Genomic DNA, 16,026 nt, shown 5'->3' on the forward strand with positions numbered 1-16,026 from the left:
GGGAAACTGGCAAAAACATAAACAAAACAAAAAACTGATTGCAGTTTCTACCTCGTGACAGTGACGTGATAGCTTTCAAGTTTCAGATATATTTGGCAATATATAGAGTATAGAGTTCAATCACGGAAAAAAATAAGATCAAAGCTCCTTCTCTTTCCATTTGCTAATTTCTCAGTAAAGCGGCACTGAGTCTGCGCGGTGCGCCTCGGCGCTTCCCATTACGTAATTGACGTCGCTTGTCAGAATCCAGGAAGTGGTTAGATCGTTCTTGTTTGTGTCCCTGGCTCGCTGGTCCCATCTGTTTTTTCTGATTTAATAAAGCGCTTTCACGGGCCGAAATGGCGACGTTTATTTCAGTCCCGTTGAAAAAATCGTCTGAAGTGGATCTGGTGAAACCGCTGTCGAAATTCGTAACGTCTACTTACCCGGCAAGCGAGGATCAGGGAGAGTATCTCCGCGCCGTGGAGGAGCTCAACAAGCTCCGCAAGAGCGCGCTGGGAAGGCCGCTAGACAAACACGAGAGCTCCCTGGAGATTTTACTCAGGTAAAAAACAAAACACTGTTTCATAACACGTGAACCGCCTGCTGTGTAACTAACGCCAACTGTTCGGACGGCTGTCTCACCTGTGGCGCTGATTTAGCTCGGCCATCGCCGCACCCAGCGGGGTTAGCTTTGAGCTGCTAACACCGAGCTAAGATGCTAGGAGGACGCTCTCGGGAAAATAACTGAGTCATTTGTTACTCCTGCCAAGTTTCCCTGCGGGGGGAATACAGGCGGGATGTGCTGGCTGGTTTAACCGAACTGTCAGTTGCTTGTGAGGGTAAACTGGGCATGGAAAGCCGACCTGGTTCACACTTATAGCTATGGCCTTTACGCTAAAGTGGCTTAAAGAAAACTATACCTTGTGTAGATTTAGCGTAAACACTGAATTTGAACTTTCTCAATGTGAGAAAAGAACCGGAGTTGTAAGAAACAAACTTATACTTAAAACACAGACTCCTGTCGCAAATGCCTAGAGAAGGAAGCCTTCAGTGTGAGTGTTAGCAATAGCAAAATGCAGCTTAATCACGTCTAACTGGCAGTTTTGACGCGTTTGTCAGCACTAACAGAGGCTGTGTTGGTGAGAAAAGCCTCAGTATGTGTCTGCTCATCTACAGATGCAAAAACAAAAAGGAGAGAGTCCAGACCGTGCCTTTCAGCCAGAAGTTGCTGATGTCACTGAGATCTCCATAAAGCTGAGCATAAATGGTGTCACTGTGTTAAGTGCTTTGCATAGAGGAAGTTGGTAGGATAGATGTGATATATTTTTGTGAAACAAAGTCCCTCTGTGTCCTTGTCACCTCTATGTTGTTAACTGGTGCCTTTCCTCCCGTGTAACTACACTTACTTATAATTGTTAAATGAGGCATGGCACTAATGAGGGATGAGAGAGATGTGGCACTCAAATAATCCTGAACACCAGGCTGTGGTGGGGGAGGGGGGGGGGGAAGGGAGATTAGATTTTCCAGGGAGAGGGATAAATGTGTTTATAAACTTCAATTTGGGGAACAAAATCAGCTTAATATTTGTGACTTTTCTTAAACTTGATGGGTTATTATATACCTGCAGCCTATGTGTTCTTATGACCGCTGAGATTAAAGTTAACTTCCAAAATAAGGGCACAAAAGTATATTAGTGGGTTAGTTTCAGTGTAGCCTTTCTTCTGCAATGAATATATCTTGAATAGGCCTGTTTCTTATTCCTGGGTGACATACAGGTACGGACTTTGTGACTCGTGATTTATTTAATGCATAGAGTCTGCTCACATTACCTTAGTAAGTGTCCAGGTATGCAAATTCGTGATCCCAACCTTTTGTTGTTGTGTAGGTATATTGAAGTTTGTGTTTGTTTATTTTAAGATTTTGATTTTAAATAACTGACTGGGAATAATTGATCAAAAGTCAGCCCAGTTATTTTTTTCTGTCCTGTCTCTCTAAAAACATGTGAACAAATTTCCTTGCTGTGTGAGCGCTAGTTTATGCTCTTTTGTTTTCTTGGGTTTTCTGAGGGAAATATTGATAGAAGCCTATTTAAAAATAATTCTGTCTGAAAAAGATTAATATAATAATCTGTTGGTTAAACTAACTTACAGACTTTTGTGTGTGATGTGGGACCTGTGGGTTAGTAGCAGTCTGCTCAGGACCGATCAGAAGCATGCCAAAACGGATTAAGCCACCATCACTGAATGTTAGCATTGTGTCACTATGGTGACCATTGTTTGCATAGGAACCTTTCTTTCTCTCTCGAGCTAACCAGGTGGCACGCCTCGGCTCACTTTCCGCTGCTCAGGTGTGTGTGTGTGTGTGTGAGTGAGAGACAGAGGGAGAGAGAGAATAGGAAACAAAATTTGTATGCAGTTTGTTCTGTTTTAAATGCCAGTGTGTGTTTACTGATGTGTTTTGAGTTCAGGAGAGAAATGTTGAAGGATCGGTAAAAGGGATTCCCTGATGTCATACCTCAGAATAGACTGCTCACACATCACAGGCGCTGATACTGATAGGACAAAGAGCCGAGGTGTGTGTTTATGTGCGCGTGTGTGTGTGTGATGTTTCCTGAGTCATTGTCAGATGACTCTGAAATGGCTGAGCTTCCTCACACCACAGATGTCATAACATTATCTACCTCTATACAGCTGGTTCATTTCAATTATGTTTCAAAGTCTCTTCATTACTTTTTTCCTAACTTACCATGAGTTGAAGTCCCTTTGAGTAATTTTTAGAGAAATGTTATTTCTGGATTTAGATATAAACAAAATCAAAGTTTCAATCTGTGGTGTTTCGTCTCTGTCCGCAGATATTATGATCAGCTGTGTGCTGTCGAGCCCAAGTTCCCCTTTTCTGAAAACCAGGTAAATGATTGAGCTGCAGCATACATGACCGTGTGTTAGTTACTGAGCCGAAGCACTTAAACACAAAGCCTCTTCCTGTTTCTGCAGCTCTGCTTAACCTTCACATGGAAGGATGCCTTTGATAAAGGATCGCTGTTTGGCGGCTCCGTCAAGCTCGGTAAGTTTGGCTTTTTCAACATGTATTTTTACCTCCTTAAGAACACGTGCATGTCATTGTGTGTATGACAGTTGGCTGTAAAAGGAGGAAATGATATCACAATAGTTCCGGTAAATTTAAAACTCCGCCCCTCAGGTACGTAATTGTTGTTCTGTCTTTTATTCCTCCTGTCTCTTTGCGTTTTCATCTCTTTCTTTCACATACACAGACATGAAACACACCCAGTGAGAAACAATTCTTTTTAATTCAATGCACATACAAAACAGGCCCAACAAGATGTCATATGGAGTTAGAAAGATTTCATAAAGAAGTATGTGGTGCTGACATGTGTTTCTTATGTAACAGAGCAAGGGGAAATCACATGCACACACAGTTACTCATATCTCATATTATTCAGCTGGAGTTCTCAACCATTGGATTGTTTCTGTTAATTTGGAGGAATGAAAATGTTGATGTTAAGAGGTTGAAATGCTTGTTTGTGTAAATCCATGCAAACAGCTGTTTCAACAACCTGAAACAATATTCGGTGGGGAAAAAAACTGATGTCACTTTGTCCTCTCTGTGAGTTCTCTCAAGAAGAGACAGAGAATCCTGACAAAAACAAAAGCAGTGACGTAGTCACAAAAATCTGGACTTTCCAATATTGTCAGTGCTTGTTATCTCAACTTCGCTGTCTCTAAATATCTCTCAGAACTGTGTAATGAGCAAACCTCTCAGCTGGGATGGGAAATCCCCAGCTCAGTGCAGCTACACTCACCTAGGGGTGCGACCTGACCAATGAGATTTCCCCCCTTTGTGATGCTGGCCACTTAAAGCTTGTGGCGATAACGTCATGTGACTGTGATCAATCAACAGTTTGTTTTTATCAGAAGTTTAATCATTTACAAACTTACTGTAAATGACTATTTATCTATTTGCACTGTGACTAAACCACAATAATTCAAAGAACAAACACGGTTTGACATGTTGGAGATAAAAATTTATAGAAATAAATCAAATAAAAGCATGCTGATCTAGAACTTTTGAGATTTTAGGAAAAGTAACATTTTACATAGTAATAAAGGAAAAGTTTGGCCGTGTTTTTTGTATGCTGCGTCACATTTGGTTAGTGGAAAATCTCAATTATGTTGTGGAACTGAGAGTGAGCCCTCTTGTGCTTTTGTGTTGCAGCTCTGGCCAGTTTGGGCTATGAGAAGACGTGTGTGTTGTTCAACGTGGCAGCTCTGGCCAGTCAGATCGCCTCAGAGCAGAATCTGGATAATGACGAGGGACTGAAGACCTCTGCCAAATACTATCAGGTGGGTGTACTACCACACAGTAACATACTACTATCACTGTTAAAACTTAGATGATATTTAGTTATCCTTAAACAAAACCTAAACCCGGAGCCCACCAAAAAAAATATAATTTATACCTTTGTCTCTCATAAAACAGTTCACTCAAGCTGTCTTTTACAAAAATATGGAGAAATATTCAACTTTTGTGTTTGTTTTTCTGTTGTTTTTTGTTTGTTTGTTTGTTTGTTTGTTTTAACTGAGTTGATTCTTCTTGTTTCTGAAATTTAGAAAAGGGGTAAAATTTCCAGGATTCAAATGTTTGTGCAAATGTTCTCCAGAGAGTAGATGCACCGAGTGTTTCTCTCCTCTGTTTCGGTTGCCTGTGTGTTTGAAGCCAGGAAATGTTCAAAGCTCTTTGTAGCACCTTTATGATGCATCATGTTACAGCTGTTTTGGGTTTACTCTGCTGTACGTCTATTTTTGTCCTCTTTGTCAGAAATTTATCAGGATGAACATCATAAAGTTTAGCCCCATCTTTCTAAGGTTTCGAGGAATTGAAGTGAAATGCATCAGTCTGACTTTTTCACTGATGATAGTAAATATTTGCATTGATCTGCTTCCCCAGAAGGATGAAAAGCTTCAGAAAGAGTAGGCCTGCAGAGTGTTTAACCAGACAAACAAACAAAATGCAAATCTGACATGTTTCACTCCAGGCTCGAGACCCGAGTGTGACAGAAACAGGCGACTTGCAAATTTGTATTTTTATTTCTTTTCTAACATGTGACGCTCTTATCAAACATGTGACCTGATGGTGCTGCTATCTATGATCTGTGTGATCGCCTGCACATTGATGATGCATTTGAGGCCCGTGGAGCTGGCTGAAAGCCACAGTTAGCTGCGTTTTGGGGAAAAATCTTCTTTTAGTTTTGGATTGGATTCATTTTTTTCCTCTTGGTGTCTTCCTTTAGCTGGCCAGCGGGGCGTTTGGCCACATCAAGGACACGGTGCTGTCTGCTCTGAACAGAGAGCCCACCATGGATATCTCCCCTGAGACTGTAGGCACCCTGAGCCTCATCATGCTGGCCCAGGCCCAGGAGGTCTTCTTTCTTAAAGCCACTTCAGGTACCAGAGCCCTGACCATGAAGACATGACTAAGCCTTTCAGTGCATTTTGTTAATCATTTATTTAAAACACAGACTCTATTTTAAGCCCCTTTGAATACTTTTTAAAAGTGCATGACACTTCTACTACTGCTTAAGAGTTTTACTCCGTGGGCCATCTTGCAAGTTAACATTTTCACAGAAGCTTATGTTACAAATAAAATGAAGTATTGTACTTTATTTAATTATATATCATCTTTAATTACCCACTTAAGCAGTTTTTTTTGGGTCTCAAGATTAATTTCCAGTGCTGATGGGAGCAGTTTAGGTCCCAGTTACACTCAGCTTCTGTCCCCATTCTGTCTGCACAGTTTGTGTGTTGGAGTTTTAAAGATAGGTTCTTATATAAAAAAACAAAAACTCATCTGCTGAGAAGTTGTGTAATTTTGTTGTAGATTACTTTTCTAACATGTATTGCTGTGATGTTTTAATGCAGTTGAAGTAGTCAGCTCTGAAAACCACTCAGAGAACCACTTTAGAGTTTGACCAAAGCAACCAACCAGCATCGTTATCAATAACATTGGGTCTATTTTACTGGATATACCGAGAAAAAATACTTCCCATCAAATTATGTTAAAGTAAATCTCATAAAATGGAAAAAAGCATCACAAGTGCACTCCAAGTTTCTAAAATTGGTGAAGAATTTGGTGATAATTTTTAAAAAAAATCTTAAAAATAAATAAATAATGGAAGTGGGAATTTGTTCTTTGGTCCATCCTTTCCTGGGACTGTCAGACTACCCGGCGTTAGTGTTCGAGGGTTAATGTGTGATTTTGAGTAAAGCAGCTTCTTATCTGGAGTCTTTTCACGTGTTTGTCTTTGCCTGGTGCATCCTTTTAAACACTCTTGTTCACCATGTAGATAAGATGAAAGACGCTGTCATCGCTAAGCTGGCCAATCAGGCGGCAGACTTCTACGGAGATGCCTTCAAGCAGTGTCAGTATAAGGACAACCTCCCCAAGGTATATGAAGAACACACGCACACACACAAAGTTACACATTAACCACGAGATGGAAAGCCACACATCCACGGTCAGCCATGTGCTCGGTGGGGTGCAGACATGCAGAGCGTGGACTCTTAATGCTTTAGAGTGTGTCTGGTTGTGTGTATTGTTTTGTGTTTATGTGGGAAATATACTCGGGTTGTGGGACTGTCCCATTCACACCCTTTCTGTTCTCATTTTTCTGTTTCCATCCTGTTTTCACTGCGACTGGTTGATTAATACGCAACTACATATTGACCTGTGTTCTTTCTGATTGGTTTCTCTCCGTTTAATCAAAGACATCTTAAAGTAGTTACTAACAATTTAAATGATGCAACCACACATAGACACACACACACTAACAAAGGTCCACGCTGCACGTTTAATATTTTGGAGTTAAGCAAATCAAAACAGAGAAAAAGGCAGCTGTTCTAAGTTATAACTGAAGTATTTAAATGTGGGAATTTCCACATGTCTAAATTTAACAGCTGTGACGTGTTAGAAATGATGATGTTTGATATAAACTGTACAAATGTAAATTATAGCTTATTGAAAAATATTTTTTCTTACACTAAAACGCAAAATTCTCCATCTGCATACCTTAAAGCTGAAAGGATTTATCAATCAATTTGTCAGCCAACAAAAAACATAATCGGTTAATATTTCGTTAGTTAATTGTATAAAATGAGACTTGCTTTCAGCTTCTACTGAGATTTTTTTTCTCCATATTTTATTGTTGATAAATAAAAATCTTTAGATGTCTCTGATAGGACAAATCTGGGACTATTTAAAAGTCAAAATTATGCCATGCCCTTGTGACGAGGAAATAAAGTGTGACGAGAAAGTAGTTTCATATATGCTGTCACAGCAGTTTGTCCTCATAGTTACGTTCACCTAAAAATCCAGAGGATATGGGGACGTAAAGTTTCTGGGTTGGGGGAAAAAGGAGCAGAATAAAGATTTTTTTTATTATTATTATTAATTAAACTAAGAGACAGACGAGTCATGATCACCATCAAAAGAAGGAACATAACAAAACAGAGTAAGTTAAACCCTCCTTTCCCTCTGAGCTAAAACACAAAGTGACTGCACTGCAAGGACAACTGTGCTCCCCTCCCTGACCTACCTGTCCTAATTGCTGACTGTGGCCAGCTGCCAAGGTCAGTACCTAAAGTACGCCAGAGGAGAAAACACCTACTGGACAAAGATCACTCCAGACCCCGCTGAGCCGTAACACTCATATTAAACATGGCCAGAGATTTGAAAAATGAGGACATGATTCAGGATTCAGACAGCTCAGTCGTGCTTAATATGTGAGCACAGCTGTCCCACTCGCCTGCTGATAAAACCTTCTGTTTGCAAGGGGCAGCCAATCAGGAGGAAGTTGACTTAACTCTTTCCCTCAGTTGCCTCAGGATATATTAGTAGTTGGAGCTGTATTGCAGATGTAAACAAACAAAGTCAAACCTAAAAGTGGACCCATTCTACACCACACACACACACACACACCTGGTTTTGGGATGTTTGATGAAGCAGCTTTTTCTGGAAGGTTAAAACACTCATGGCCTGTTCTGTTTTTCTCTCTCGTTGTCTTCCTTTCTTTCTGCATCCCTCGCCGTGGTGCTGGCGTTTGCCCTGGTTGTGTATGTGCGCGCGCGCTTGTGTTGTGTTTGCACGCCTCTCTGTCACCCCTGTCTGTCACTGGCTTCTGTGATTTTTTTTTTTTGATTTTTTTTTTTTTTTTTAATTTAATTAATTTATTTTTTTAATTTTTGTATTTATTTAATTGATTTTTTTTTTACCTCGCTGATGTACGCCTGCCATCTTATGGTTTGCGTTGCCACTGTGCGTGTATGTGCGTGTGTTTTTATATATGTCTGCATGCCTGCGTGTTGCTCTGTGGTTGCCGCTCCCTCGTCAGTATTTTTATTTTCAGGAAGTGCTTCCGGTGCTTGCGGCCAAGCACTGCATCATGCAAGCCAACGCCGAGCTGCATCAGAGTGTCCTGGCCAAGCAGAAGAAGAGGTTCGGGGAGGAGATTGCTCGTCTGCAGGTACCCAGGTTTCCCCTCGCTTTACAGCCCTTTAGAAAAACAAAAAACAAAAATGTTGTCTCCACAACTTTTCCTCCCTTATTTGATCAATCCAGCACGCAGCAGAGCTGGTTAAGACTGTGGCGTCTCGTTACGACGAGTACGTGAGCGTTAAGGATCTGACAGACAAGATCAACCGATCCCTCACAGCAGCTAAGAAAGACAACGACTTTATCTACCACGACCGGGTGCCTGAAGTCAAAGACCTCGAGCAAATTGGCAAAGCAGCGCTGGTCAAACCAACCGCCATCACACCCCCACTCAGTCAGAAATTTTCAGGTACAAACCGCGGACACACCTCCATACTGAGATATGAAATAATCTAATAAAACTGAAAGAAACTGTGAATGATGAGAATGATGCTCAGCTGACTCTTTATATGATCTGAAAACTGTTTTGTTTTTTTTGTTGTTGTTTCAAACCATTTGCCTGTCTTGATCTTTTCACTCCAGACTTGTTTGAGAAGATGGTACCCATGGCCGTGCAGCAGTCCATGAGCATTTACAGCCAGAGGAAGGCCGAGACTGTTAACAGACTGGTGGGAACCATGAGGGAGGCGACTAATCTCTGCAACGGGTATGCTGTGCTGTGTCTGTAAAGCTATATGCTCACATGAGCTCCAGTTCTGAGCAATTCTCCACCATCACATGTGGAGCTTTATGCGAGAAACTATCAGCTAGTTTGCTACTGCAAACAAGGTTTATGATATTAAAGAAAGCCTCATCACTTTGGGGCAATGATTGTGGCAGTAATTTTAAAGCCTCCATCTAAATGAAATATGAGAGTTGCTGCTCCTCCTGGAGTATTGGTGAGATTCGAGTGAATGAGATTGAGTTTGTCCTAGATATGACTGACTGTGAGCCTCAGTGACTGCTCAGTGGATTTGAATTCTTATTAGTTTGTGCACTTTCTTTCTGACTTTAATACAAGAACCTGTGAACTGTGATGGATCACAGGATGAGCCAGATGAGCTATTATGTTGATGTTCTGGTTTTCATTGAAAACTGCATATATAGACTCACAGGTGAAGCTGGTCTTTTTTCCCCATAAGTAACTTTTACTGCGCACACAAAACAAACAAAAAAAGAAAAAACACATCCATTATGGCTTCTGCAACGTGATCAACGTGGCTTCTCCAATCAGAGCCAGCCATTCAGTTTCTTCCACTTATCCAAGTCAGGGTTGCTGGAGCCTATATGAGCTACCGTAGGGCGAGAGGACCCTGGATCTTCTTGCTGTGAGGCAACACCACCATACTTGCCTTTCCCCTATCCACCAGAGCACCATAAGAAATCCTAATTCATGTTACGGGTGTGTAAAAAGTACACTTACCTACATCTTTACTACATACAGCGAAAGGAAACGTCTAGGATAGTACACAATGTACGGTTTAGATACGGTGGTGCTAACAAAAAGACAGGAAGCTGAGCTGGAGATGCTGAGAGTGAGCAAGATCTGGAGACAAAGTCAAAGTCAGGCAGAAGGAGAAGAGGAAGACCACAGAGAAGGTTTATGGATGTAGTGAAGGAGAACAGAGGAGAATGCTGGGAATGGGTGAGATGGGGACGACAACTAAAGGGAGCAGCTGAAAGAAGGCGGTCTACAACCTACTATGAATGAGAGTGTGACGACACGATTGGCTCGTGTGTCAAAGATGGTGAAGATTCAAAGATTTCTATTTGGGATTCTGCCTGTTGTGTCTCTCTGGTACAAAGTTTGCATGACATCACATCAGGCCCGTGTGAGAATAGAGCAGTATTTTGGAGAAGCAGTGGCGATCGTGTGTCCTGATGCAGGAGTATTTCTTGGAAGACGTCCTACTCTGTGTAACGTAAAAAGAACGACTTCACCATCCGAGTTTATGTGGAAACTCTCATACGAGTTGCTGTTTGTGTAAACCACTCTGTGTCTTCCTGTTAACATGTCAGTAAGTGCTTCTGTAAATAAATTTAATAATTCATAACATGAGGGAGCATCAGGTACCATTAAAGTGTCGATAAAAGCACTCGTGTCGTCAGTGCGGCGCTCTCAGCACATCGTTTGAAGATCTTTATTAGAAATTTGAGCCAACGACGTCAACATGAGTGCATTGTCATTAAATTAAAGCAGTAAAATGAAAATATTTATTTTAACTCATTTTCTCCAAGTAAACTTTGTAAAAGCTGTTTTTAATGAGCTCCGTGCTGACGAGCTACAAATTAATGTTCAAGCAGCCGTAATAACTGACAGATGATGCGTTTCTCCATCAGGGTGTTGGCGTCTCTAAACCTGCCAGCTGCTCTGGAGGATCTGTCAGGAGACTCCATCCCACAATCCATTGCTGAGAAGGCCAGGAACGTCGTGCAGCACGGAGGACTGCAGAGCATCGAGCAGCTCATCAAAGACCTGCCCGAGCTGTTGACCCGCAACAGAGAGATCCTGGATGAGGTCGGTGACGCGAGCAGACACGTGCCCTCTGACCTTCCTGCTTGCAGCGACCCCAAAATCTGTTTAACAAAGCAAAGAAGCCGCTTTTAGAACAACAGGCTGCAAACAGCTTGTTCGTCATATGGCTTTGCTTTCTTCAAAACGTAGCATATGAATCCTGGCTTGGACGCCGCGAATGTTGGAGTTTTCTACCACCATTATTACCAGAAGAGCGTATTAATGCTAAAAAAACTCTTAATCGTTCCTAATGGCGGAAATCCCAGATCCGCATCATCACAGGAATCTAATCCACTGATCGTTGGGCCAAGGACTGTCTGTCCACCGGTTTCAGCCAACCCATTTTTTAAACATCATGCTGACAAACAAATAAACAGATGGGAGGGAAAACATAAAGCACAATCTGCCTCCAAGTTTGTTGGCAGAGTTGAAAAGTCCAAACTGAAATGCCCTAATTTTCCTAAAAAGTAGTCATTAATGAGACTAAAAGGAGGTTAAAAAAAAAAGAGAGAAAAAAATACAATTGAGCTCGCCAAAAAATGACTATTATTTGAGATTTTAATTTTTTAAATATTGAGTTTTTATTTTTAATTAAACTCCAGTTTCAGTTTTTTTTTATTTAACATGCATGTTTAGTGATCAATAAAAAGTACATGAGGCAGACAAATGTGGACGAGCAAAGTTTATAATCACTGCTGTAATAATCGCTGCTTCGTGTGTCTCAAGTGTGGCAGTTTCTGAAAATACATGCCACAATGACAGGATCTCACTAGCTGTATAAGCTATTTTTCTGTATCCTGACATTATAATAACAATAATAAGAATATCCAAATAGTCTAACAGATTCCTCATGTGTCATCAGGACCTCCCCAACATGATATATATTCAAACCCGTTTGAAAACCCACCTTCAGAATCGGTTCTTACTCGGGTTTCCTCATTTTATGTGTCTTTAAACTCTGTTATCTTATGCTGGTGTTATGTCCTCTGATTATTTTAGATGTACAGCACTTTTGTGCTAATCGATGTGTATCAGTGGTGTTTTTGTCCTCTCAGCGTCTTTGTGTTCTCGTCCTTTAGTCTCTGAAGATGCTGGACAATGAAGAGACGACCGACAACGAGCTGAGGACCAAGTTCAACCAGCGCTGGAGCAGAACTCCCTCTGGAGACCTCTACAAGCCCCTTCGAGCCGGTATGCCACGGAAGATTGTTGCTCTCATTTGTTGTTGGTGTTGGGCTTTTTTTTTTTTAAATGTATTTATTGGGGCCATTACACACTGAGCGCGCTGCAAAAGAACAACAGCAAATTCCTAATTTATTGGACACAAACTTGTCGTGCAAGTTTATGCGCTGTAAAAAGCCCTCTCTTAGTCCCTCTAATCCTCTCCCTACACAGAGGGCGCTAACTTCCGCAACATCTTGGACAAGGCGGTGCAGGCCGACCAGGTGGTGAGGGACCGCTACAACACCCACTGTGACATGATCGCCCTGCTGTGTAAACCAGAGAACGAGCTCAACGCCGCCATCCCCTCTGCCAACCCGACCAAGACACTACAGGGCAGCGAGGTCTGTCTGACATCTTTACATCTTTGTTTGTGAGCTTAAATATTGGGAATGTGCTTTTTTTTTTTAATGTGTGTGTCCCATAAACGTCGACTCCTGCTGCACAGAAACCCCCGGTGGACATTGTGTTCCTTATGGCCCTTTACCTCCTCCCCTCACTGCCTCCCTTTTTCTTTTCTTTTCTTTTTTTTTTTTTGCTGATACTGTGTTGTGTTTCACTGGGGAGCTCAAATAACTAAGCAAGCAGAACTGAAAGAACTGCACCTCTCTCCAGCTGCTGGACTCACTGTAACGAGGGTGAGAGGTCGGAGGTTAATGTCGGACTGTGGAAAAGTCATCTGTCTACCTTCCCCTGTAGGTAGTGAACGTGCTGCGCTCTCTGCTCGCTCAGCTGGAGGAGGTAAAGAAAGAGAGGGAGACTATGGAGGGAGAGATCAAGGCCGTGACCTTTGACATGTCCACCACCTTCCTGACGGCGCTGGCTCAGGATGGAGCAATCAATGAGGAGCAGCTGTCGCTGGGCCAGCTCGACCAGCTGTACGGCAGCTACAACCAGCGAGTGCAAGCCAGCCTCCGCACACAGGAAGAGCTGCTGGGGAAAGTTCAGGTACAGGTGGCTTTGGTGGGAAGTGTGCGGCTTTTATGTGTGTTTATTCCTTAAATTGGGTCAGAATTCCCTCACGGGAATGACGCTTTAACTGTATCGGATTAAAAGAATGTATAGATGGACATAAAGTGCATACATAATAAAAGGAGTCGGAGGTTAACCGTCCTCTCGACCTGCGATCTGCTTCCAGACGTCCCACCAGGAGTTCAGCAGCCTGAAGCAGTCCAATGCAGACTCCAACCAGAGGGAGGAGGTCCTCAAGAAGCTGGCCTCGGCCCACGACAGCTACATGGAGATCAGCAACAACCTGCGCGAGGGCACCAAGGTACGTGCTCAGCAGAACAGCGGGACCAGCCGTGCCGCAGCGATGCATATCTTTTGTCAGATGTGCTCTACTTTTGTGCGTCCCAAACCGGGTTAGTTATTTTTGTCCCCGTTTGTTTCTCCCCACTCAGTTCTACAACGACCTGACAGAAATCCTGCTCAAGTTCCAGAACAAATGCAGCGACATCGTTTTCGCCCGTAAGACGGAGCGCGATGAACTCCTCAAGTACGTACCCGCACGGTCATTCCAAGCTGGCCAAGAAGGAAGACTGTTTTTGCAGTTGGGTTCTGTTTTATTTGCTGTTTGTGATGTTCGATTTTTACTCTCAGGGACCTGCAGCAGAGCATCGCTCGAGAGCCCAGCGCTCCAGCCTTCAACGTTCCCGCCTATCAGAGCACTCCCGCTGCCCCGGCTCCCGGACCGACCCCTGCACCCAGAACCGTTTTTGTAAGCAGATACTCAGCCCAACATTGAATATTATCAACATCTGTCAGTCGTGTGCTCATCTTTCTGTTCTCTCCCTTTACGTCTTCCAGCCTGTGCAGCCTCAACAACCCGAGTCAAAGCCCCAGCCCCCAGCCAGGCCACCTCCACCAAGCGTGATCCCTCAGGCAGCCTCCACCACACCCGCCAGCTCACAACCTGCTGCCGCTCCCACTAACAACCCACCACCCATGGCCCCCCAGGCCCAGGGACCACCTTACCCCACCTACCAAGGCTACCCTGGGTCAGTTTTTTTTCAGTGGATCTCTCAGATCTGAGCACCTCATTTGGTCCCTAAAGTGACAAAAAAACTGCTGCAGGTTGACCGGCTTGCATTCTCATTGGTCGGAGAGTCTCTGCTGCTACTTTTTATAAGAAGAAAATGTGACAGGAACAGATTTCTGGCTTCAGTGAAGCAAATAATTTGAGAAAAAAAAATAAAGATGAAAATCTGCAGCTACAGGTTGAAGATAAAGTGCATGAAATATCTTCTCAGTAAACATGGAGCAATTAAAAATCTATAGATGGTCTTTAATTTTAACAGCTGCAAATGCCATTAAACCCAAACTCAATTCTAGCTCTGTATACTGATGCTAGAAGAGGGCGTTACTTGCTTCATGATAACTTTTAAATGAAGTCTGCAACCTTTGACTCTGAAGTGTTTTGATTATACAATGTTTGAAGTTTGTCTCGTCTGTTGTCTTTTCCCTGCAGGTACTACCAGATGCCTATGGGCTACAATCCTTATGCTTACGGCCAGTACAACATGCCCAACATGCCCTACATGCCCTACCAGACTCCAGGTCAGGGAGGATACCCAGGAACTGCTCCAGCAGGACAGCCCTACCCAGGCTACCCCCAACAACCCCCTCAGCAACAGCCCTACTACCCTCAGCAATAACTCCCCTCTTCATCCCCGTATCCCTCACATGTTAACACCAAATTTAAAACAAACATCCCCAGCAATAACACTTCAATCCCATGGGCTCCTCCACTCGTCTTACACTTTTTCTCCTCCTGACAGCAGCTGTGTGAAGGTGGAGCTGCTGAAAAGCCTTTAACACTTTTCTGTAACTCATCTTTCTTTTTGTTAAGCGCATGTTTTTCTGGATCCTGGCAGCACTTTTCCCTGAAACTGTTTCAGCTTTCATCAGTGCACTAACACCTCCTCCTCCTCCTCCTCTTTATTTTTTTATGTACTCATTTTCTAAAAGTTTTGTTGATTAAATTAAACCCTTAACCTCTTTCCGATGATAACTGACTCTTTGACTGAGGTGGACTGCTGTAACAACACTCATCGAGGCGCACAGAGTGGCTCTTCATTTCCTCGCTGGAGACTGTGCATCTGTATCGACTCAATCAAATCTCCCAGCGCATCTATATTAACTATATTACTATTTTTGTAATGAATACTGATGCTTCTCTGATGTATAAATCTATAAAAAAAACAACAACAGAAAAATGAATGGCCGGTAGGTTTTCTAATGTAGATGACTGTTTTTGTTTCTCTTTCACTCTTTCCTCTCGCTCTCTCACCCCGGGAATGTGGGTTTATTTCCGTGTTACAATCAAGAGGCTGTACAAGTGGGAGAAATGGCTCTGCTATATAAATATATGTATAAATAAGACTCTGTATGTGATTAACCGAGACACTCTGTGTGCGCCACTCCTGCTCTTTGTGTTTTTGTTTTTATCCATCACCTTTGAGATTAAAAACAACAGCAGCCAGACGCCATTTGTCTGTCTTTATGTGTTTTGGATGTCTTTTATTTATTGATTTATTTTTTTCCTCTCCTTAAACTGTGGAGGTTTGTAAAGCAGCCAGAAGAGGGCAGTCCTGCAGTTCACAGGGGAGGGGGAGGAGGGGGTGTGAAGCAGCACTACCTGTCGTTGTTGTTTCTGTCAGCCAATCAGAGATTGACTTGTCCCATCCAACTAATCGGATGCTTTTTGACCCCCGAGCACTGGGGGCAGATCCTATTTAGATGACATGCAAATTACGTTCCAGTGAGGTCGTGATCTCATCCAATCATATTTCCCCGCAGGTGATTTCTCCATAGACAGATTT

General features: G+C 42.7%; 1 protein-coding gene across 2 annotated transcripts; it reads left to right on the forward strand.

Annotated features, from left to right (window-relative positions):
* The first annotated feature begins 221 nt into the window (after positions 1-221).
* pdcd6ip (programmed cell death 6 interacting protein) lies at positions 222-15,688 on the forward strand. Of its 2 annotated transcripts, none has more exons than XM_085149783.1 (18): positions 222-544; positions 2,834-2,888; positions 2,976-3,045; positions 4,216-4,343; positions 5,291-5,444; positions 6,344-6,444; positions 8,387-8,518; positions 8,614-8,836; positions 9,010-9,133; positions 10,807-10,984; positions 12,061-12,172; positions 12,377-12,546; positions 12,902-13,150; positions 13,341-13,475; positions 13,606-13,700; positions 13,805-13,922; positions 14,012-14,202; positions 14,673-15,688. In XM_085149783.1, the coding sequence occupies exons 1-18, from the start codon at positions 339-341 to the stop codon at positions 14,857-14,859; spliced, it is 2,628 nt and encodes an 875-aa protein (XP_085005909.1). In that variant the 5' UTR covers positions 222-338; the 3' UTR covers positions 14,860-15,688. The 2 variants fall into 2 exon arrangements, with proteins under 2 accessions (XP_085005909.1, XP_085005910.1); XM_085149784.1 differs by having other exon boundaries at positions 8,402-8,518.
* The last annotated feature ends 338 nt before the right edge of the window (positions 15,689-16,026 follow it).

Source organism: Neolamprologus multifasciatus, chromosome 22 (assembly GCF_963576455.1).
Source record: "Neolamprologus multifasciatus chromosome 22, fNeoMul1.2, whole genome shotgun sequence".
Taxonomy (NCBI): Eukaryota; Metazoa; Chordata; class Actinopteri; order Cichliformes; family Cichlidae; genus Neolamprologus; species Neolamprologus multifasciatus.